The 25,700-nt window shown below is 40.1% G+C and overlaps 1 protein-coding gene across 3 annotated transcripts in view; it reads left to right on the top strand.

Moving 5' to 3' along the window:
* The window catches only part of LOC129764227 (GATA-binding factor C), a 482,359-nt gene that overhangs the window by 45,344 nt on the left and 411,315 nt on the right, over positions 1–25,700 (top strand). For all 3 annotated transcript variants that reach the window (XM_055763118.1, XM_055763109.1, XM_055763098.1), the window contains exon 2: positions 9,650–10,299. In XM_055763118.1, the coding sequence (XP_055619093.1) occupies positions 10,104–10,299 (196 nt within the window). In that variant the 5' untranslated portion in view covers positions 9,650–10,103. The remainder of the gene's footprint in view (positions 1–9,649; positions 10,300–25,700) is intronic.

The raw sequence follows: 25,700 nt of genomic DNA, 5'->3' as shown, positions 1-25,700 counted from the left end.
TAACTTCGTTCATCACGATAGCGCTGATGAACGGTGTCACCAAGAGCCTGGGGAGTTAGGCCACTGAAAAGGCGAGCAAGAGAATATCAGCATCGAAAAACGGCTCCGCTTGAGACATCGGAGCAGCCGCCACAAACACACACATATACGCGCGGAACTCTTTTCGTTTGGTTGCCATCCAGCATCGAGAAAATTCCAGAAAGATGTCATCATTGCTGAAAAATAATCTGCCAGTTTCTCTTGAAAATGAAAAATACATTCAAGCGAAAGAGTTTATTCTAATGTTTTCTATCCATATAACACTGCGACCAAATACATTTGGTTTTGTGATTTTTCAATCAAGTGCGATCAACGTAAGACCACGTCTTTCGGCAATTTATTAGAGGTGCAATGAATCTTGAGACGGAATTCCAGCTCTACGCGCACTGGCAAACGATGCTTACTCAACAATTTCTCAAACGAGAAATAGGTGTTGTGAGAAAGGATGAGCGAACGCAAAAATTATGTAGACTGATTTGATGCAACAAATATTTTGTCTATTGGAAACGGAATACAAATCATATCACAATACAAGCAATATATTATGTATTATAGAAATTTTGTGTGATTGCTCCAACGTAACGCTCTCGTTTTCGAAGTCCCCAAAATATTCATTTATTCAATCATTCAGAATTGATTCGGATGCAACTAAAAACAAATGATCTCTGAATCAACGATAGTCCTACGTCACCCTTGCGGTTATACCACAGATATAACTCACTTCCTGTTTTTTTTTGCTTAAATCCAATGTTCTATCTAATAAGTTTACGACGAATTGAACTTTCAATATTATTTCTCATGTTTTGAAAAACGTGATAAAAATGGAAGATTTTCAGTTAGAAAATTGGATAATGATATAAACGAGACGTGATAAGAACGCCCAGTGATATAATCGTAACCTTACTGTATAATATTTTTTCAAAGAAGACTAGCTCATTGGCTTCAATTTTGTATGTTTTATATATCTGAATCGAATCAGTAGTTCATAAGTTATGAAATTTTGAAAAAGTCATCATCAAAAAGTCATGGAAAAAGAAAATGATTTTCTGGACCACCCTAATATGAAAATGGGCATCCTAAAAAAAGCATCTAATATTTATGATAAGGAACAAAACTGTACTTTGCCTTCTTCTTACAACCTTATGATCAACTTTCGTATTATTGAACTTCGAATATTACACCAACAAACAATCACACCATGACATTCCAATCCTGCAGAAGGTATCTCTCCGAAGCCATACTGACATGTTTCGGACACATTCCTCAGAGCGGAGCCTCGTGCGGCAGTCGATAAGCGCGAGACAACACTCCCCCTCGCCCCCTGCCAATTCAACCCTCGCGAGCTCGACGCCATCAATCTCCCGTGCGGTACCACTTTCGGTTTCAGTTTCAAACGCCCGCTGCTGCTGCTGCTGCTGTTGGTGACTTTAGTTTATTAGGGGCATTTATCGACACCTAATCGATGAAAATGGTAATCGAATTCAATTGAATTGAATTTAATTTTATTGCCACTTTCGCACGTCGGTCATATTCTCGAGCCGCTGTTTGCCCCCGGGACCGTTGGGAGCAGGTTCGATTGGAGCGGTACGCGCGGGTCTATGGCACACGGCATTTGATGGTAATTCACTGTGGCTGGGTGGGAATATTGGTGACAGACACGTCAGCTGTCGCGCGAGCTTTTTATGTTGTTCCGTTTTTTTTTTGTTTTTCTCCTCCCGTGCGGAGGTCGAGAGGAACTAAACTCTGGTTTTCGTTTCACGGCTATCGGCGGTTTTGCCGTGCCATTGTTTTTGTACCTTTTTGATGGGCTAATTAACATAAGTTTAACGACACGTGCAATCGAGCAAAAGATCGCTATCAGGGGCTCCCATGCGGGAGAAAAATGATTGACCCATCGGTGGGGGAAGTTTATCTGGAAACGATTGCCACCATGGTGACCACAATTCCTCCATCTCACAAAACTAGTTCAGGGGCTGGAAAGGAACATCGACTGCTCAAAAAAACATGTTGCAAAAATATTAACAATACCATTGCGGACCACTCACAGAATCCATTCCTAGTTCCAAGTCTATACACATCATACCTGGGGGAAATTCGATATCCTTGCGGCCTCTCACCATCCCTCTGCAATTGCTTTTGCCATTTCCCTTATTATTGTTCAGCAAAACAGCGAGAGAGAGAGAGAGAGAGAGAGAGAGAGAGAGAGAGACAAACATAAAATACTCTGAAAAGCTGCTGCGACAGCCGAAAGTGGAAATTGTATCAAATTCTACCGTTTGCCGTATGAAAACATAAAAGTGAGACATAGAAGGATTCGGTTCGGTTCTATTGTGAGATGCTTTCATATTTTTTTTTTCTGTTTTCACTCGTTGATCGTGGAATTTTTGTATCCTTGATGACATAATGTAGCATTATGGGTTGACATTCGGGAGGCGTAAAAATGGGTGCCATATTGATTTCTACGGAGGCTTTCCGGCAATCTGAAGTCGGGTAGCAATTGATCCGTCTGGAAGTTTGAACGCTTCACTCATTCTTTTGTTATTATTTCAGAAAACGAATGAGAAAAATGAATACATGAGAATGATGTTTACCCGTTCTGTGTTTCATGTTTCTTCACATTCGAATACCTCGAAAATTTAGTTCCGTTATTATATCGGTGAAATTAGTCAGATTGCCAAAATGTGATGAACAGATTCGATATCGCCGCCCGGTTGTACACCACCATCCGATAATGTAAGAAAAAAGTGTCCGAAGAGTGTTATAAATTACCGAAATGTGTCTTATCGCGGACAACCGCGCAATAGACTTATCGTGTATAGTCAATTAGATAACAACCATCGATAAGCGGGCTGCCTTCAGATTCATCATCCCATAGACTTGTCATTTTTAAAGTTGCGTAGAGTAATACTACTGCCAACGTGGGGACTTATTCGAATTATTATCTATGAACATTCCTTCAGTTTTGTTTGATGTTTTTTATTTACATTGAATTCTGGAGTGTTTCACACAGCTGCTACATCATTATACTTTTGAGTTTGCAGGTATTGCAGTTTTTGATTATTTGAACTTACTCTATAAGCCTATAATTACGACAGTTACAACGACAAATGTGATACATGATATCGACATGATACTGATCCGCATATTTGAATTCTCTAGTTCAGCACATCTGTACAAAAGCAGGAAATATAATGTTTCCAAACATATAAATAAAGTTGTCTTTTTCATTATTTAGAGTAGTTTTACGGATTCACATGATTTTAAGGTTTATAAAGCCCATCTTCTATTGCTGTCAATGCGCCTCTCGATTGAGCTAACTTTTAAACAACCACCAGATGGTTATTTGGTACGTATTCCGACCTTTTTCTGGATTATGCACACCATTTGTATCAGATTTATATATCTAACACATGTAATTAATGCATCTCGATGACCTCAATTCTGATCATGGTTTGCCGATGCACTGATGTTGGTTTGTCCACATGATTACTGTGACGACCGCTTGGCGCGCTGCAGTTTGTTTATGTTGTGATGAATTTCATGACAACTTGTCTTAGGAGTAGGCAGCACCATCTCAGATAACAGTGAAACGTTGTTAGTTTAACACTTTCGTCGCCCCGTCACCCAGATATGGGTGACACTTTCCTCGTTCAAATTGAATAAGATTTTTAAAAGGAATTTGATAGAATAGGTAGCTAAGTGTAACTATAGGATATGTAGAAAAATAATGAAATTGAAACTATATCATTATATTGTTTATACTATATTTTTATTTATTTATAGTGCGGATGGTTTGTACTGCAGCTTTTTGCGAAACCCATATAATATGAGTTTGGCATGTGTTACTGTGGTCAGTTCATCTTCAAATTAAATAAAATATTTCTAGATCATGTAAAAGTTGTCTACATACTAAGTTTGATCTTCATTTAATAATTTATCCGCAATTCGGGCTCCGCTAGAAACTTAGAAAAGTTACTTTGGGCGACGAACGTGTTAAATACGCGGGTCCTTTGCATACTTGAAATCATCAAAAAAGAATTTGACTACTTTTTGAAAAGGGCCAAAAACTTTTTCTCAATTTCTAACAAAAAATTATAGCAAAAAAAACTATGGCACCTATAAAATTATGGTCAAATGATGAATTGTAAGAAATTGTTTAAATTATCGTAGAAAAATATCAACCAAATTTTTGAATAAAATTTCGCTAAAACAAATTATATAAAAAATTTAAACCCATTTATCTCAAAAACGTATTTTTTTAAGTCATTAAAAATATATATGATTAGCCCTTACAATTTACAGCATGTCGTTCATACACCGGAAGACTGGCACCATCATAGGAACTTTTTTCAAACAACAACTTTCTCATGTTTTTCTTTGAAAAATTACTATTAATTTTCAATTTGTAACTTTTTATGCATAAACTATCGCGATTGACATGCTCTGCTGACTTTTTTCTTATTAGAAACATGTCAAGAAAATGTTAAATGTGTTACGAGTGAAACATCATTTTTTCAGAAATTTCCATACAAAAATGTCTTATATTCCAGAAACTATAGAAGATAGAAAGTTGATGTTTTCGACAATAGATCATATTTCAATAAGGTCTAAAACTTTGTCGAATGCACTAATTCGCTATCTTGGCTTCAAACAAAATTAGGATTAGTTGTAATATTTTCAAAGAAAACGTGTTATTCGCAAAACTTTTTTCCCTGTAAAAGTACCCATCTTCCGTTGTATCGATGACTTATTGGAAATTATAAGCGCTACTCATATTGTTTTTTTTTGAGAATTTCAAAAAATACTTCTTTAGAAAAATAATTTTTTTTAATATTTTTTTTCCATCGTTTTTTTAAAGAAATATTTGTGTTTTTTTAACAATTTCCTACATTTTATTTTTTGACCAGAATTTTGTAGGCATTATAAAATTGGCAAAAAATTGAAAACAAATGTTTAGCCCTTGATGATTTCAAAACCGGTCAAACCATGATCATTTTTTCGGACAAACCATGATCAGAGGTGAATAAACCATGACCATAACTTCTCGTTGAAGAAAATCGTTAAAAACATAAAAAAACAACGCCTTATGGCCTAATAATGCCTAATAACTAGAGACTTGGGACTTTTCAACAAACCCGAATTCGTCTTGATTACATGTGATTTCCTTGAAGGAAAATCGATTTGCATTTATTAGTTACGTGAAAACATACCATTTATATTTTTTTTATTCTGCAAAAAAAAACAATATAACTTGATTGTACAGCATATTGAAAATATCGAGTTCGTTCCAAATAAAGATCAATTGCGGCATTCCATTCCCCTGGTTTTCTTGTTTTGATGAAAAAATTGTAAGGGGTTGTAACTAGGACACGACCGCATATTTTCGACGTAGACCTACGCAATTATATTATGTAATCCACTTGTTTACCACTTCGAATATTATCTTAGAATGCATCGAATTTTGTGTAATAGATTATGTTCTTCGTGACAAACAAATTTGATGGACCTTCTTCTACGTTTGATATGATGCCTAGGATTACCAAAGTATGTGAACGGAAAAATTGTCAAACGATCATTGTATTTTAAATTTCCCTCTGAAATTATTACACATCTCATGTTTACGTAGTTCTCGATCCGCGAAAGTTCATTCACCTCAGGTATCTTAAATGATGCTTTTCCCAGACTCCTCAGTTTAAAAGTACGTTATAGGGAAACATATTCCGGTCTGCACAACGACAAGCGAGTACAAAAGTACTCAACACCAAAAAAATACCTCCGACTTGCATGTATTTGCAAAGCGGATTCCACCACGCACATTAATTTAGAAGTCCGTGGTAGGGAAACACAGCTTAGTGGAAAAAAATACCCCCAACTTGCATGTTTTGGCAAAGCGGATCTCCCAGGCACATTGATTTTGAAGTCCGTGTTAGAGAACACAGCTCGGTGGGAGCAAAAATACCCCTGACTTGCATGTATATTTGCAATGCGGATTGCCATAGGTACATCGAGATTGAAATCTGTGTTGGGGAAATCATAAATCGGGCCAATCAGCCCTTGGCAGTTAGGACCTTTAGATATCGCTTGACATTTAACAGTTATTCAATTGTTTGTCTTATGAGAAATAACATTTCATTGATTGTGATAGACGCGTAGGAATATTTCCTATCAATTGATACGAACATGTTTCCGATTTATTAAAAAAATATTCGAGTTATAAGCATTCGAAATGCGGGTAGGGTTAGCACACAAATCGGCAGAACAAATGTTTGAGAAAAAAGGAAGTTCTTCCAGTTTTCATGAATTTAAACCATTTAGAGATTAGCGAATTGTAATGTATAGTAGATCAAACAAATCTTAGAGAATTTCCGATTCGATTGGTATGCAAATCATGAGAATTCGTTCACAGTGAAAATAGTTATTATTGTTAACTTTATTTCATAAAAAACGTGACCTGTTTTCTGATTTGGAACCCTTCCTGAAAGACCACCTCAAAAGTGCCAAACGTCAAAAAGCTCTACGTCAAAAAGCAGTTGAAGAACATCATTTGCTTGTTATAACGTTATTTCGGGAACCCTAAGCACAAAAAACATGGTTTTCACCTGATGAAGCTGGCCCGTTCACTGCGAAGCAAGAGATCAACGTGATAGCAACAAAAATGCGCAGTAATATGAAATAATTTTATGAGAAAATTTTAAAATGATGTGGAATACTTCACTGATTCATTTTTAGAAATTAGTGTAGGCACAATTAACATGCCACCTTCTTCCATTTCCGTATTGCTCTTTGAGGCTCCGAGATCCTTTAGAAATGAACACGGGCTTCGGATTTTTTTTTTGAAAATGAAGCAGGTAATTTTAAATTAAAAATAAGAAGCATGTATGGAGAATGTGAAAAGAATTTGTAAGAATAAAATTGGAGGGGTTGTATCCGAGACACGATCGCTTAGGACGTATGACTACGCAATCGTTACGCAATTTGTCGTCGGAATTTCATAAATAACAAAATAAAACATGACTATTATGTTTAATAATCGACTCTTATTCTTAGCTCTGCCTTATTCGTTTGAATAGTGAGAAGTATTTAGTATAGGTCAAGGTTAGAACCATTTTCTAAGAACCGTTTCCACATTTTTGATGAAAAATAATATATTTTATATCCCACAACAAATAAAATCAGATGAAATAAATACAAGTTAAAAAAAAATTGAAAAATTATAGGAGGTTGTGTCCAAGATACGACAGCATTGTTGACGTAAAACTACGCTGTTAGTTTATTTAAGTCATTTGTTTATAACTTCGGATATTATTTTATAATGCTGTGAAATTTCAGAAATAACTGTTTAGTAGAATGGTCTGATCGCTCTGAAATGATTTTTTTTATTGTAGGATCAGTTGACGATAATTGATTGATGATTCATTCTTGGCCTCGCAGACCAATACACTAGCTGATCCTATGTTGCAATTTGTTCCATGTCAATGCATTGAAAATTTACCTCAAACGCCATTCCGGTGGCCTTTTTCGCAATTGACATAGACTCGGCTATAGTCGATTAGATACTCGTTGTACCAGCGCCATTATTCCACTTCTTATAACTACAACAATATATCTTTGGCACCGCATGGTAGCAACAAAAATTACAATACTTTCAAGTATCAAATATCGTTAGTACAACGTAAACCAAGCGCCAAACAAGCGTTTGCCATAGCATGCATACAAAGTCAGGCATTGGTGTCTTGAAGCTACTAGAAATATAAACACTTCTCATCATTTTGCGCTATTCTCTAAAGAAACGCTTCTGTTAGTATTACTGGCCTCAAAAAAAGTTACATTACTTTCTCTTGCTCAAGATAAGCGCAGCTGTTATCCTTAGTTATTAATATTTTCCTCAGCAGAGATTCATTACTAATACCCCATCGAAAACCTTTCCCTCCCGCTATCTCCCTTCCTTTTTTATATTTATGATTACGGCTGCATAATTTGCACCACCAAACAATCGTCAATCATAGCATCAAAAAATTAGGCGATTGGTGCATCGTGACAGGGCCAATGCACACGGGAACAGCTACAAAGCGAAGCGAAGATGCACTATTTTTACGTACGGGTTATGAAGCACGCACGTACGCACACAAATATCCATATATCTTGGCTTGAAGCAACTAAATATACTCACACTTATCTCCGTTTTACGCTCTTCTTAACAGAAGCCCTTTCTGTTAATATTGTCGGTCTAGATTAGCTTAGCTGTCATCCTTGATAGAGAGAGAGTTGCTACCGTCATGCGAAACCAAATCACGGGCGAAATTCCAGAACATTGGTGAGCAGACGTGAGCCTAGCTTGATGATTCCCCACAAAACTGTGTAGCTTAGAACATTAATACAATGGCGTAAGTTTGATGCAATGATTGCAATGTCAGAAACATCAACGAGTGAGTAATTTGGTGACGTCCACAGCTCAATCCGAAACAAAAACATGTGAGAGCGCAAAACAAGGAAGAACATGCTTCTTCGTTGACCTCCTTTGTTTTAAAGAGGCTTTAAACTTTTCAGTTCATTCGCCTCTAACGGAAGAACAAGCGATGTTCATTGCTTCGTATTTAAAACAGTACTGAAAGTTTGCCTCAGCGTGATTCACTGTTCATACTCTAGGCAAATATTCCTCTTCGTTCTTCTCCTTTTCCTTTGTTCATGGAGGCTTTCAATCTTGCGGTTTCCCATTCGTTGGTAGTCGATAAATAGCTCGTTATTGACGGCACGGGTTGAAAAGCTTACAAATCAGCAGAACAAATGTATGGGTAAATGGAAACGCTCATAGTTTTCATGAATTTTAACCATTTACACACCAGGGGATTGTAATGTATAGCACATCAAACAAATCTTAAGAAATTCCGATTCATTTGGTATGTTTATCGTCAAAATCCGTTCGTGGAAAAAATGGTTATTAACGTTAACTTTATTTCATAAAAACGTGACCTGTTTTCTGATTTGGCACCCTTAATGAAAGACGTAAATCTACGTCAAAAATGCTTTTACGGCAAAGAATGAAAGCTTCTTGAAGCCATAGAGAGCTGATTGAGAAAGATACTCATTTGAGAGAACATTCGAAAACTTGGATGAGAGACGGTTTTCTGTTTCTTTCAAATTCCTCGAACTTCAGATAATTTTATATATTAGAACATTGTCGTATTTTACTAATGCATCTTTTTTTTTAATTATTAAATCGTTTATTTTTACAGGCTCAGTTACATAAGTTTAAAGGAGCCAAACTCCTGACTGTATTGTTACAAGTATATATAAACATTTTTCCTTAATTCTAATGTTAATGGTGTAGAAAACCGATTACTCGCGGTCTACTCGAGTTTAGAAGGGTGACATATGTTCACTCTCACATTCACACTCACATTCACACTCACATTCATTACACTCAATTCTTAAGCCTATCTTATATCTAATATGTATTTACATTTCACCTTATTCTATTGTTAATAAGAAGGGATTTGATTTCTCGCGAAGGAAACTAATGCATCTTAACTGACGTACAATTCCAACATCGAGAACCAAGCTGTGTTTTTCCTGAACTTATCCCTCTACCGTTTTCTTCTTCTTTCCACAGTTGGTACCCGCACGGATTGCGATATCGCATCTCATGTCAACATGTCCACCGTTCGCTCCACGCGAGGTGACCACAATCGGCTCATAAACGGTCAAATCAAACCGTCACCTGGTGCTGGTGCGTGTACGATACTATCAATGCTGACGACTAATTGCGCCGGTTCCCATTAGTCGCTTTGGACCGAACGAATCCGCGTGTTTAAAATCGATATCGTGGATTGGACGAGTTCTGAACTGAGCTGAGTTCTAAACATATGGGAGTTCTATGTGAATTGTCTCACATGGGAGAATACTGAATCCTAGCTATGGAGCGCAGTCGAACTATTTCCGAAGACTGATGCAATAACAAAGTGAATTGAGTGGGGGAGGAAAATTAATAGATTTTTCGTAGTGCGTAGTGAACTAATAATTGAGAGGGAAGTGTTGGGCAAACATTAGGCACAAGTGAGATCAAGATGGATATGACTTCGGCAGCGGAAGCACGAAGCTGGTATGACAATCAGCGACTCGGTGGGTCTCCGGGAACGTCAGTGGCAGCCCTAGGGCATCAATCCGCTGCGGCCGCTGTCGATCCCACAGAGATGAACCCGTTCTATCCCCTTGAGAATGGTTCTCATCGGCGGTATTATCCCAGCAGCTATGGACCCCACGGTAAGTGAAACTTCCTACCAACTTCTCGTTCGCCACCCAATTGAACTCCCAACTGCTTGTGGGATCTGGTCATACCGGTGGAGACAAGCATGTTTGTTTCCAACACTCATCATCTTTTCGATTACATAAGAAACAGTTAATTATTGATAATTACTAACCAGCCCCACGGACGGACGCGTGACTCAATCCGATGCGGGTCGGAAGAGGAAAAGGTCGACGGTTGTGGTTGAGAACTAGTTTTCCCATCGCTAGTGTTGCTGCGCCTCTAAGCTGAGAATGAAAAACGGCGGAAAACAATCGCGATTTCCATCGAGAATGCGCAAAATAGCAATTAGCATAGGCATAGCCGTGCACTCGCCCTTCACCGAATGCAACGTCGCCGGGCAGCGTCTTGCGCATCTTGCGCACAAGGTTCAGGAAGCGGGATGTTGTTGTTGCTACGGGGGAGGTTGGTTGCCGCAAAACGAAACAAAAACTCTATCGGAAAACTCGGCGAGTTAATTACTCTATCATTGAGTCGGATGGATGCGCTCAATCGAAGGGAAGCAGCTTAGGAATGCTAAACCACCGACGAGAGACACTTTAGTCATTAATTAAGTTGGGTGTCGAGTCGAGTAACAGGTGACGCGGGTTGAAATAAGTGAATGAATGTGGGGAATTAATTAGTTTTTCAAACATTTTCTCAAAAGAATATGACCAGTGCGACATTAAGAGGATTAGTTGTAGGATTTGTCAACAATCCCAAAAAACATAATGTTACCAAAGGTTTTCAATGTTACCACGAGGTTTTCCTCTCCACTTCAAGAAAAAGACCACCAGACCATCACATCTCCTCCTGTCGGTTTTAACGTACTTTGGATGTGGCGCTTCTGAAGCCCGACCTGTACCACACACTGCTCCACCGCTTTCGGTTAAACATCTCGAATTTGGATCCGCCAGACCAGAGATCCACTATCCAGCATCCTGGGGACCCATCTGCATGTTGATTAGCAAACTTAAGCCATTTGGTTTTGTTTGTCTTAAGCCCCTGTGCTACGAGACGGTGTCGAACAGTTGGACCGGAAACTAATACCCGAAGGGTTTCCAGGATTTCGCGGACAGTTACCTACGGGTTCTTTTTGACATCGTGCATTATCTTGGTGTTTGTCCGAGGCCGGATACCTCTGTCAGGGCGATCGAAATGTTTTTAGTTTTAGAAGAATTTTCTCAACCGCTGCAACCGATAAACAATGGAATTGCTTTCGAAATCATTACATCCCCCATTTCTCAACTGAATCAAATGTGATCACGTAAACAAATACACCATGTCGAGTCGTTTGCTTCAAAACATGTCAAAATTTCAAACCATAAACAATCGAGAGGTCTTCCAATGGAAACTTATCGAAAACATATCGATTTTCGAAGCAGGAACTTTTTTTTAACTGTTGTTTCATTTTATACAAATTGGTCTTTTGTTTCTTTAAGTAAAACACTTTTTTCGGTATTATGTGATATTTTTAAGAAAACGTGAATTTCTGAAATAATATAATACAAAAAGAATACAATGTGTTTACTTTAATTTGAACCAAATAAATGAAAGAAATGAAAAGAAGACGGTGAGAGAGGGGGAGGCACAATGTCGGGGATATAACCGGCTATACCAAGAGCTGTTAATTTATATAAATTATCGAATATCCAAGTAGATTTCTGTATCTCTTAGTACAATTACATCTCCAACGCTCCCAAAAACAGCATTCCCAAAGAAATAATCCACAAATTATGTTTGTTTGTCCGATTTTGGGTGTTTTCACGCTACTAGTAAAAGCAAATCGATTTTTCTTCATAAAAATCATATGTAATCTAGATGAGTTTGGGTTTGTTGAAAAGCCTCAAGTCTCTAGTTGCTTAAAATACCATAAGGCGTTTAAATTGTTAAATTTTTAATGTTTTTTTTAAAGATTTTATTCAAAGAGAAATTATGATCATGGTTTGTCCGATTTTAGGAATCACTATTTTTAAATTAAAAAAAAAAATTGGATTCTAATTGTGCAGGCATGATGTTTAAAATGTTTATAAGTGTTATAATCCAAAAAAAGGCTAGCATTAGGCGTGCAAAATAGCGCACACACACTGCACGCTATTTTATACGTGTGAGTAGTTTTCGTGTACGCTACAAAAAAAAATCTAACTTACCTGTACCGTTTGTCAAACCACGGTGAACTCAAACATCAATGCATGCAAACGTGCATGGGAGAGAGAGAGAGAGGAACGAATTCGTTTTGGGGGAAGTCACTTCAAAATGCAATGAGGAGTCCTCATTGAGGACAATTTGACTGGGAAGAATGGAATGATATAGTCGAGTCGGTAGAGGGAGATAGCGACTAAATGCCCGACTGACTGTTCAGTCGTTTTGGCGGAGAAACTGCGTAAAGAGCCAAAAGTCATTTACCGACTGACTATGGATATAGTCAGTCGGTTAGTCAGCCAACTATCCTCAGTTGACTATAACTATGCTGAGCCCTGCTTGTCAGCATAAGTGAGAGACATTAGTACCAACCGTGACCGGAATAAATCGCCACAGTAAACAACTGCAACAGAAACAACCACTTAGAAAAAGTGTAGTAGGCTAGAAATATTTGGCGCGGGAAAAACATCATGTGTATAAATGCCTCACATTTCTATTATAAATTTATTCTCTTGTTCTCGTTTTTCGAAATTTATTCTGAGGACAATGGAATGGAGACGAAGTCCCCATTTGGCGAGGATAAGGAATCGAGGCGGCCGCTAAGATGACGTGATCCGAGTACAACGCCGACCCGCAGTCGGAAGCGGCGGTGTCTCGCACGCAAACCTGGGATCCACTGATTGCCCGGTTAGTTTGAAACATAGGATACGATCCTTTAGCAATGTCCGACCGAGCTCTAGCGAGCGTCGGACGGTATACGTCTGCCCGGGGCGTTACGTTTGCCTGGGGCGATACGTTTGCCCGGTTAATTCTTGTTTTGAAATACAATACCGCGCCACAATATTTATAGCCTACTACACTTTTTATGAGTGGTGGTTTCTGTTGCAGTCGTTTTCTCCTGCGCTTTATTCCGGGAATCCAATGAACATCAGTGGAATGAACAGCAAACATCAGCTTGCCATGAAGTTCATTTTTCATTTGCATCTTCATTTTGGTTATGATATTCGTAACGTCGAAATTGAAGATCATTGCGTGTTAGTGAAAATCAAAGCATAAAATTCAACGTCAACCAATTGAGAGTAAAATCGATAACACAAAATCCTTGTTTTTGGTGACTTCGGCAATGGAATGTATAGTATAACTCTTTTTATGTTTTATGAATCTAAATGGCATACACCCCCAATTAGATGGGCAATGGGTGACAATAACAGACGAGCGGAAAACGAACATAATCTTGTTTTGATTTCCGGTTTAATGATACTGGCTCTAAATGACCAGCAATATTATAAAACCCCTACGATATGAGTATTGGATGAAAAGGCTTCAACAACAGAAGTCGAATATCGTATTCCGATGCCATTTTGGAAAAGAAGATGATGGCTTCCGGTTTATTGAAAACATTGAGCGAAATGGCGGTAGTAAAAGAGCATAGAAAGCAGAAACGGACCGTGACGCTAAAGGTAACGAGTTCAATTCTCACTCTCGACATTCTCCCAAAAATGGAAGTAAAGTGACGAACCAGCCAAAAAGTGTTGAAAGTCACTAAAATACAGTATAAAAAATGAACGGAACGCTCAACGCCGTTCAGCGCTAAAGCTCACTCAGCCGCTCAACACGGTACAACGGTCAACGCTCAACGAAAACTAATGTTGCCTTTTCCGGATTCCTGGTTCTTTATATTTTTCTAAATATGAAAATAAAACACGATTTCAATAAAAAAAATCACTGCAAACGATGAAGATCAACTTAACGTTTGTGATAATCACCTAAAATTATTGACAGTAATGAAAGTGCTTGAATGCAGGCTTTGCGAAATTCGTTCATGCTATTTTCGTTCAATATACCAGACAAAGTTCATGCGTCTCGACTCTTGTGTTATACTCATTATAACAGATATGGTGTTGAGTGTCAACAGAAGAGAATTCATCCGACACTGGGAAAAAGCTTATTTCTTCATTCGTGAATGGTTTTGAATTGTAAATAGGTCAATGAAAAGCATTTCAAAATAATTTTTTGAATGTTCATAAGATATTATTCTGAAAATTCTTCATCCATTACTGAAAAACATTATAAGAACAGATCAAATTGTTGAAATTGTAATTAGAAATCATGATTAAAAACATGTTTCGTTTAAGATTTTTTCTTTGTTTGCTGAAAACCTTTCAAATTATTAACGGGGATGTTTATTTGACACAATATATTGATATTCATTGATAATTTTCATTTCGAAAATGTGTTGATTTCTCTTACGACTATGAAGGGCGGAGTTGCTGCATTCCTGCAAGCGATAAGAATGATCGTGTAAGGCTGAAGAATAAGGTTATTGAGGAATGGAGTGATTCTTGCCACTATTGTCATTACTGATCGTGTAAGGGCCGCTTATCATCGCAAAGAGCTCATCTAACCGATACAGAGGTTCTCCATAAGTTTTAAGACCTTCTTTCGGAATGGACAGTGTTGTACTGTTGTTATAATATTAATAAGAATGCAATTAAAATTCCATTCCATCTTGGCACGGTTCCAAAATCGATCGGGCACTGCATTCCGTCCGTCATCAAAATTAGATGTGGAGCGTTACAAACATCTGTCTTCCGAGCAGTGACAGCTATGACTAGTAGTCTTCAATTTCCGCCTCTGAAGCATACCTATATGTACGATTTCTTCTATCGCCGCGGAATGGAAACCTAACGTGATTGGATGCAATTTTCACTGCACGATGGGAATTATTCTTGCAAACCGTAAACAATGGGTTTTCCGTTGGCTTGCCTTCACCCGATCCAGCAAACACCCACGACCGCCCCCACCCCCTGCGATGGTGCCGATGGCGGTGGGGACAATTCGATGACAAAAACACAACAGCGTTCTTTGCGCCTGGCATAATCGTTTGCCGTTGAACGACGAAGCGAACGGAAGTAACGATCTCCGCCCCCTTTGTCGTTTGGCCGAGGCTTGGAAAAGCTTGTAATTAAGTATTGTGTCCACCCTCGCGCGGCACTATGTCTCCCACTCCTCTCGGTGACCTGAGTCTCTCTGTGCGGAGTACATCATCAGAAAATAATAGAAATGCTGTCTGCCGTTCGGTCGGCGGAGGGTTTTTGTGTTTAGCTGCGAAACTGCAATTTTCATCCGCAGTGCTTGGATCGCTGATGGCGTTGCTGCTGCGCATGCAAATTATCTGATTAAAGCGCAGGCGAAAAAAAAACGTAAATTGCTTTCAGCTCCACAATGCACCTGTCAGCGGGTTTGTGTCGGGACGTAATCGCTGGGAAGCGTTGATGATTTTCCCGAATTTTCCACGCCGTAACGAAGAGGCCCGAGATAAGATCTCACCGCAGTTCAACGCGTAGGCCTCCCCGAGGTTGCGGGAGTCACCGGTTCAAGGAGCCGAGAGTAATGCTCTGATGGCGGGGTTATTTGTTTTCGAAAGTAAACGATGTGATTTTAGAGCTCATTAAATCACTGAACTCGATCCCATCGACTCATTTCGTGAAGTATGCAGTGCTTCCGCCCATCTCTGATCCCATATCGATCGTATAATCAACCGAAACCGCTAACCGGTTGCCCGGTGGTTGAAGGAGGCGTGTCCGGTGGTGCCATCAACAATCGAAAATCGATCGCAGATCAAATTTACACCCCGGATCGATTGATTTTATTGCACCAATAACCACCGTTGGAGACGAATTATCACTGTCCCGCGTTTCGACCAATGCTTCGGAATCCCAAAATTTACCTCTTGGAGAGCTTTAACTGGTGGTTGGTTTTGAATATTTGATTTATCCCCGTTCTGCTACCTCGCAAATAACGCTAGACTTTGGCTATGGTTTGGACCGCTGGCGCAGTCAGCGGCCGATGCCGATGCCGCTCTGCGTCGCTGCGAATGGCTGATTGATTGGGTCGGAGTACCTAATAAATTTTAATTACTGCGTCTCTATCGTACTCTGTGTTGGCTTTTTATTTTTAATTTATGATTATTGATATGTTTCAACCGCACCGCGTCACACCATGTATGGCCGGTGGGTGCGTGATACCTAGAGTTTTTCTCCTGGGTTTAATGCTGTACTCAGATCTATGCGCACGTCATTCGAGCGGCTGGTGGTGCGTTTTTGATGTGTTTCTCGGAAATTTGCGACTGCCCGGTGGAATGCCAAAGTGAGGTATTTGGAGGTATTGGAGGCTAGACAATGTCCAATTTTTATGGCTTCTGATATTTTGTTCCCGCCGATCGACAGCGCGGTCATAAAGCAAGCAATAAAAATTATAAAACAAATGGTACGAAATTAGTATCCAATGACAGGGATTCGATCGTGGGAGCTTATGCCGGGAGAGAGAGAGAGAAAGTTAATGGTTTTATGATTTTCCCAACGACAAATCGATGGTTTAAAATGGCTGTGGTAGTGTTCGATGATACTTGATTAGTCCTATTAGCAATATACTCGCTATTCCAGTGCGAGGTTCGCAGAAGAGATCAGGAGATCAGATGTACACTTCCCTCCGGTGTTTCCAATCTTTTCATCTCACTAGTTTTTAGAAAAATCTGAAAAACATTGGAAAACTAAAAATTGTTTGCGTCACGTCCAGGTTTGAGCGCTTTTGATTAACTATTGACGGGGGACTACGTCTAACCGGAATATATGGGGGGGTAAAATGAAAACCTAAACACAGAACATGCAGGAAAAAAATTAAAGATTTCGAATGCTTATAACTCGAACATTTCTTACTGGGTCGTAGAGATATTTGCATCAATTGATAAGGAATATTTCTACGCATCTATCGCAATTAATAAAACGTTATTTTTCATTAGATGAACAATTGAATAACTGTAAGTTAAGCGTTATCTAAATGCCCTAACTACCTCGTTTTGATTGGCCCGATTTACGGTTTCCCCAACACAGCCATCAAGGCCAATCAGCTTTGGGGAAATCGGCATTGTAAACACATGGAGGTAAGGGGACTTTTGTTCTCATCGAAATGTGTTCCCTAACACAGACTTCAAAACCGTGCAGCGTTGGAGAAATCGACATTGCAAATACATGCAAGTCGGTGGTATTTTTGTCTTCACTTCAAATCCATGGAGCGTGGGGAAATTGCCATTGAAAATTCGGGGGTCGGGGGTATTTTTTGTTCCGACTGAAATGTGTTCCCCCAAAACAGACTTCAGAACCAAGATGTCTGGGGAAATTGACATTACAAATTCATGCAAATCGGGGGTATTTTTGTTCCGACTGAAATGTATTTCCCTAATACAGATTTTAAATCCAAGGAGCGGGAATCGACTTTGCAAATAAATGCAAACTGCGAGTACTTTTGTACTCGTATGCCGTTGTGCAGACAGGAATATGTTTCCCTAACACTGTCTTCTAAACTTAGGAACCTGGGAAAATCGTGCAGACATTAGAGGCAAATGAACTTTCAAGTATAAAAAGTAGAAGTTGAAGTTGTTGATTCATGCAAGCCGATGGTACTTCTGCACCCGCATGTTTTTCTTGCACTCCGAAAAGTGTTTTACAAAAGCGGGTACGAACACAACGCTTTAGTTCGATCATTCAAGATTGCCTTCATATCTTCTACTCAATAAATTCCTACGCATACCATTTGATGATTAGGCCAGATGTTGATAACCAATTGCTGCGATGACGCCTATTGATTAAACAATATGCGTTCGACGTACATGTAGTAACATACGTGCAACTTAATTTATTTTTCAATTTTTTTTTAAATTTTAAATTTTTTTTTCAATTTTTTAAACTTTTTTTTAATTGTTATTTTAGTGCGATATACTAAATTGAGATCTCTACTAGATAGGATTGACTAGAAATGTTGCGGGAGAAGACCGCAGGGCAGAACACAGCCACATCATTAACTAAGGACTGTAACAGTGACGTTGCCAAAGCTGTCACGAATGTCAACAATGATAAAAACATCCGGAATAGAAGCCATCATTAAAAAGCAAGTAAACAGGAGTGCGAGCAAAAATTTATTAAAAAATTGTTTTTGTTAAATCACGGAGAAAATTGAATTTAAAACCAAGAAGGAACGAAAAATGTAAATATTTAATAATTATTAAAATAATGAATTCGTAAAATGAAATATATTTACAGCTTAAAGCGATATAAACGCCAAATAAAAGCGTTTGCTTTTGAGATCGTCCGAAACACACTTCGTGAGCTTACAAATCTTTAAGATTTTTCTTTTGCACACATCGTTTTGACACTCTCAGCCGTGGGAAACAGAAGATATGTCCACGCATAAAATGAAGCTGGGAGCATATCCGAAAACGAAGAAGGATAACCAACCTAATCTGGAATCGACACCGAGAAATTGCAACTCATGTTCGCACCCAGACTCTATGGAAGATATGGTGGAATGCGAAAAGTGTCTCAAGTGGTATCACTACTCATGCGCTGGCGTAGATGATTCCGTGAAAACGAGTAACTTTGTCTGCAAACTGTGTCCCGCTTTGACCTCGAAAGCTTCTATTTCCGGTAGAACTTCGTCATCCAGTAAACGAGCGGCGACTGTGCAAATCGAGCTACAGCAGTTGGAAGAGGAAAAGAGGTTACGTGAAAGATTACTTAAGGAGGAAAGTCAACAGGAGAAGGAGCTGCAAGAGAAGGAAAATGCACTCAAGGAACGAGCCATTCAGAAGGAAAGGGAGCGGAAGGAGAAGGAGAGGAAAGAAAAGAAGCAAATGGAGGAGGAGTTTATATCCAAAAAGTTCAGCATGATGCAGAGTTTATTGGATGACAGTGATTGCGGAAGCGTGAAATCAGCAAGGAGTGGTACCGGTAAGGTGCAACAGTGGTTACAAGTTCAGCAAATAAAGACATCGGAAACAGTCTCCGGAAATACAATCATCCCGACTGTTGTCCCGTCGCAAGCAGACAAACCGATAACTGACGTCACAACGTATCCAGCTACCGAACAAACAACTAAATTAACTCCGTCCAAAGGGAATCAGCTACTTCTCCCTCAGCAAACGCAATTAGCAGGATTGCAGAGTCACCATGCAACGTCATCAGAACCGTATCGTCAGCGTGAATATCCAACTCACTCGCAGCAAGGAGCGGCATCGTCCGCAAATGTACAGAGAGTTCCCGTACAGTCGGAGGAGATTTGTCAGGCGTGGCAAATACAGAAGCAGACACCGCGCGGGGTATACATCGATGCAGTTCAGCAGTCAGCGATGCAGCCCATATCATCTTTATGTTACTCTACACAACCTACTATAGCACATCCCCCGAACCCAACCGACGTACAAGCGTCAATAAGGAATGAGCCACCAGCAGGTCAGTGTACAGAAAATGTTCAATCGAATTCTATGTATCCGCAATTACACTCAATGCAAACAATAAATTGCCATCCATTGACTTATACAACACCTCGAGCGTATCATAATCACCAACACCCGTCCTCCGTTGCACCCAATCCTATGCATAGTGCAGCGATTTGTGATCATAACGGAACGCCATCTATGACTATTTTAAATAATCAACCACCTATTATTTCCACATCGTTAGCCGCAAGTACACCTATTAATGTCAATGTTGGACCGAGCACCCATCAACTTACCGCACGCCAAGTTGTTCCAAAGGAGTTACCGATATTTAGTGGAGACCCTTCCGATTGGCCAATCTTCATCACCAGCTACAACAACTCTACGCAAATATGTGGATATTCAGATTCGGAGAACCTTATGAGGCTGCAACGAAGCATTAAGGGCTGTGCTCTCGATGCCGTAAAGTGTTTTCTTTTACATCCGTCAACTGTCCCAAATGTTCTCTCCACCCTATACACGCTCTATGGGAGACCCGAAATAATTGCAAACAATCTTCTAAATAAAATACGATCGACCCCATCGCCAAAGGCGGACAAATTGGAGACGTTGCTGAATTTCGGACTCATAGTCCAGAATTTATGTGCTCATCTCAATGCAGTGAGAATGGAAAATTTCTTGAAAAATCCCATGCTGCTGAATGAGTTAGTAGGTAAACTGCCGACAAATATACGGTTAGATTGGGCACTATATCAACGCCAATTCGAATCACCAGATCTAGCCACGTTTGGGGAGTTTATGTCTACGATTGTCACAGCAGTCAGCCACATAGTTCCGCCCGTATTTCAAAGTTCCCACAAAAATGAACAGCAAAAAGAGAAAAGGTTCATCAACGCGCATGTCATCGAAGAAAACAGCAATGTATTCAATAATTCTGACAACCAACAAAAACCTTGTCCTGTATGTCAGAGGATTGGACATAAAGTAAAAGATTGTTTCGAATTCAAAAAACTTGATGTCGACAGTCGTTGGAAAGCAGTGCAGCAGAACCATTTGTGTCGACGTTGTTTAGTGCCACATGGAAAGCGACCTTGTAAGAGCTTTGTGTGCGGCATAGATGGCTGTGAATACAGGCATCACAGACTTCTCCACTCAACAAAATTGCGCGAAAAAACCAAACCGGCAACAACGTCTGGAACAGTCACCCTACATCATGAGAAAGGAAAATGCGTTCTCTTTAGAATAGTCCCCGTCACAATATATGGAAGAAATATTTCCGTCGACACCTTCGCATTTTTAGACGATGGATCGGAGCTGACACTAATAGACAAGCAGCTTGCTGATCAGCTTGGAATGGAGGGTCAGGCCGATCCTCTCTGTCTACAGTGGACCGGCAATGTGACTCGTAGAGAAGCCGATTCGTGTGTTCTTCAATTAACAATATCTGGTCGTGAAGTCAATAAAAAGTTCCCGTTGAGAGATGTCCATACCGTGACTAATTTAAAACTTCCGAAACAAACGTTGCGGTTCAGCGATATGCAAACTCAATTCCAGCATTTGCGCGGACTTCCAGTAGAAGATTATTGTAACGTTTTTCCGTCTATACTAATCGGCTTGAACAACACTCACCTCATCACCAATTTGAAAATACGAGAAGGGAAATCAAATGAACCAGTGGCAGCGAAGACCAGACTAGGGTGGTCTATTCACGGAAGCATACGAGATGGTGATGATCCACACGACCATCGTCATGTGCACGTATGCACGCGATCACACGACGAAGATCTGCACAACCTTGTACAAAATTTCTTCAATATTGAGGGGGCAGGAGTATCCGCTGTCCGTACGTTGGAATCTGCGGATGATCAACGCGCTCGTGTCATTTTGGAGCAAACCACATCGCGCACAGAAACAGGCCGTTTCGAGACGGGGATACTTTGGCGATACGACTATTTGGAGTTCCCAGACAGTCGTCCGACCGCTGAACGCAGGTTATTCTGTTTGGAGAGTAGACTGAATAAGCATCCACCGCTATATGAGAAGGTGAGGCTGCAAATAGCAGAATATCTGCAAAAAGGATATGCGCACAAGATTACAGTAGAGGAACAAAATTTATCAGATCCCCGACGAGTTTGGTTTCTGCCATTGAATATAGTAGTGAATCCAAAAAAGCCAGAAAAGCTACGCCTGGTATGGGACGCAGCAGCGAAGACAGAACAAATTTCATTCAACAGTATGGTTCTCAAAGGACCAGATTTTCTGGTATCATTACCTGGTGTCCTGTTTCGTTTTCGTCAGCGACAAATAGCAGTTACTGGCGACATTCAGGAAATGTTCCACCAAGTCCTGATTCGCAGTTCTGATCGCCAATCGCAAAGATTTCTTTGGAGGAATGATTCCTCGTTTCCCATCGATGTGTATGAGATGAACGTAGCGACATTCGGTTCGACGTGTTCCCCTTGCAGTTCACAATTCGTGAAAAACTTGAACGCTAAAGAATTCGAACAACAATACCCGAGAGCATCCAAGGCCATCCTAGAAGATCATTATATGGATGATTATCTGAGCAGCTTTGATAGTGTGGACGAAGCAGTGGAAGTGTCGACGCAAGTGAGAACTATCCACGAAAAGGCAGGATTTCGTATGCGAAACTGGTTGTCGAACTCCAAGAAGTTAATGGAAGTGATGGGAGAAAATGCGACAGACAAATGCAAGCAATTTACTGTCGATAAAACAAGTGAATGCGGGCGAGTCCTTGGTCTACAGTGGATTATGGAAGAAGATGCTTTTCAATTTACCTTCGGCGATCGCAATGTAGTTCAGACTCTTTTCGAGCGCGATTCTCCGCCTACTAAACGGGAAATTCTTCGCTTCGTTATGAGCTTCTTTGACCCTCTTGGTTTAATATCAATGTTGGTAATACAAGGGAAAATTATCCTGCAAGATGTATGGAAATGTGGTTTAGATTGGGATGAAGCAGTGCCACACGAAATATATATTCGGTGGAAACGCTGGCTAGTCTCTTTACGATGTTTAGAGTTGATCACGATTCCACGTTGTTACTTTCCCATGTACGATCGATGTAACTACAATGATATGGAGCTCCACGTCTTCGTAGATGCAAGCGAGGAAGCTTATTCAAGCGCAGCATATTTTCGAATTGTGGAACGAGGGGAAGTCAGATGTGTCTTGGTATCGTCAAAAACCAAAGTTGCTCCTGTGAAATCCCTTTCCGTTCCCCGTCTCGAACTGCAGGCTGCTATAATCGGAGTCCGTTTGGCGAAGATGATCACAGATTCTCACACCCTGGAAATTAAGCGTCGTACATTCTGGACAGATTCTAGCACTGTTCTGTCCTGGATTTGCTCGGACCATCGCCGTTATAAACAGTACGTTGCCGTCCGAGTAGGAGAAATCCTGAGCGAGTCAACCATGGCCGAATGGAGGTGGGTCCCATCACAGATGAATGTAGCTGATGAGGCTACAAAATGGAACCAGAACTCCGTGTCCAGTTCCGAGTCTCGTTGGTTCAAAGCACCTGAATTCCTGTACGACGATGAAGAAAGCTGGCCTCGTTCGAAACACGTTGTGACAGAAACAAAGGAGGAAATCCGTATGGGTCGCGTACATCAACACGAGAGAGTTGAATCTCTTATCACCTTCGAACGTTTCTCCAAATACGAACGATTGATCAGAGCAGTGGCGTTCGTCTTCTTCTTCGCACGCACCTGTAAAAAATCGACGTCGATAAGCCATCCTCAAGGATTGTTGCAAGAGGATTTGAAAAAAGCAGAGACTTATGTTTACAGACAAGTTCAAGCAGAAGGATTTTCCATGGAATTGACAAAATTCCAAAGAAATGGGTCGCAGAAATGGAGCCAGTTGAATAAAAATAGTGTACTATACAAACTCTCACCGTACCTGGACGAAGACGGAATCATTAGATCTGATAGCCGCATCAGCGAGGCTTTATGTGTGCCTTACGAAGTAAGAAAGCCTGTTATCCTACCGAAGGACCACTATGTTACAAGGCTGCTAGTCAACTATTATCATCGTAAATTCGGACACAATAACAAAGAAACAATAGTGAACGAATTGCGACAGAACTTCTATATTTGTAAAATGCGAGTGGTCGTTCGCAAAGTGGCGAAAGAATGCATGTGGTGTCGCGTATATAAATCTACCCCGAAAATTCCACGAATGGCACCACTACCAGCAGCACGTTTGACACCATACGTTAGGCCATTTACGTTTGTAGGCCTAGATTATTGCGGGCCATTCCTGATTCGGCTCGGTAGATCAAATACCAAACGATGGATAGCGTTATTCACCTGTATGACTGTGAGGGCAATTCATCTAGAAATAACAGGCTCTCTCTCTACAGAATCCTGCAAGTTTGCAATCCGTCGGTTTATAGCCAGAAGAGGTTCTCCACAGGAAATATATAGTGACCAAGGAACAAATTTTCGCGGCGCAAGTAATGAATTGATCAAAGAAATACGGGGTATTAACGAAAAACTCGCTGATACATTTACTAACACCGCTACCCAATGGCATTTCAACCCTCCTGCTTCCCCCCACATGGGTGGGGCATGGGAACGCATGGTGAAAACTGTGAAAATAGCATTGACTTCTCTTTCATTGCCAAAAAAACCGGATGACGAAATATTTTCCACTGTGGTCACTGAGGTGGAAGCGATGGTTAACTCGAGGCCGCTTACGTATATTCCGATTGATCCAGGTAATGGGGAATCCCTAACACCAAACCATTTTTTGCTGCTCAGTTCGTCAGGAGTCGTGCAACCAACAAAACCACCAACCGACGAACGTATTGCTCTTAAAAATAATTGGAATCTTGTGCAGGTTCTACTCGACCAGTTCTGGAGACGCTGGACCAAGGAATATCTTCCAACGATAGCTAATCGCAGTAAATGGCTAGAAGAGGTGAAGGCACTATTGGTGGGAGATTTAGTCTTGATAGTAGATGAAGCAGCGAGGAATAGTTGGACGAGAGGACGGGTGATTAGGGTGTATCCTGGAAAGGATGGTCGCATTCGTAGAGCGGATATACAGACTAAAAGCGGTATTCTACAGAGGCCAGTTACTAAATTGGCGGTCCTTGAAATTGAGGATAACGGTATGGCTGGGTCAAATCACCAGCAATACGGGGCGGGGGATGTTGCGGGAGAAGACCGCAGGGCAGAACACAGCCACATCATTAACTAAGGACTGTAACAGTGACGTTGCCAAAGCTGTCACGAATGTCAACAATGATAAAAACATCCGGAATAGAAGCCATCATTAAAAAGCAAGTAAACAGGAGTGCGAGCAAAAATTTATTAAAAAATTGTTTTTGTTAAATCACGGAGAAAATTGAATTTAAAACCAAGAAGGAACGAAAAATGTAAATATTTAATAATTATTAAAATAATGAATTCGTAAAATGAAATATATTTACAGCTTAAAGCGATATAAACGCCAAATAAAAGCGTTTGCTTTTGAGATCGTCCGAAACACACTTCGTGAGCTTACAAGAAACGTCCAGAACTGGCTAACAGAAGAGGTTTTGTGTTCCATCAGGACAACGCAAGGCCACACAATTCTGAGAGCTTGATTGGGATGTTTTAGGGCATCCACCATATAGTCCGAACCATGCACCAAGCGATTACCAGTTTTATGATATGATGATAGATGATAGAGACATTTTGCAGCTACCTTTAGAATGGCAACAAAACGGTGCATATTTGACCTAAATCGGACAATTCGAAGCATATTAAAAATAGTTTTGAATTTCACCCAAAATAATGGATTACTTTTTCGCCAATCTAATATATACCGAGAATTTGTGTTTTTATGGACAATACTTTATTTATCATCTAAATTCATATTATCACCTTAAAAAGACTCTTTCCTAAGCAACACCCTTTTTCCAACGAACAATCCAGTCATTGAAACACTTTTTAT

This window comes from Toxorhynchites rutilus, chromosome 1 (assembly GCF_029784135.1).
Source record: "Toxorhynchites rutilus septentrionalis strain SRP chromosome 1, ASM2978413v1, whole genome shotgun sequence".
Classification (NCBI taxonomy): Eukaryota; Metazoa; Arthropoda; class Insecta; order Diptera; family Culicidae; genus Toxorhynchites; species Toxorhynchites rutilus.
This window is presented reverse-complemented; position numbering and strand designations above follow the sequence as displayed.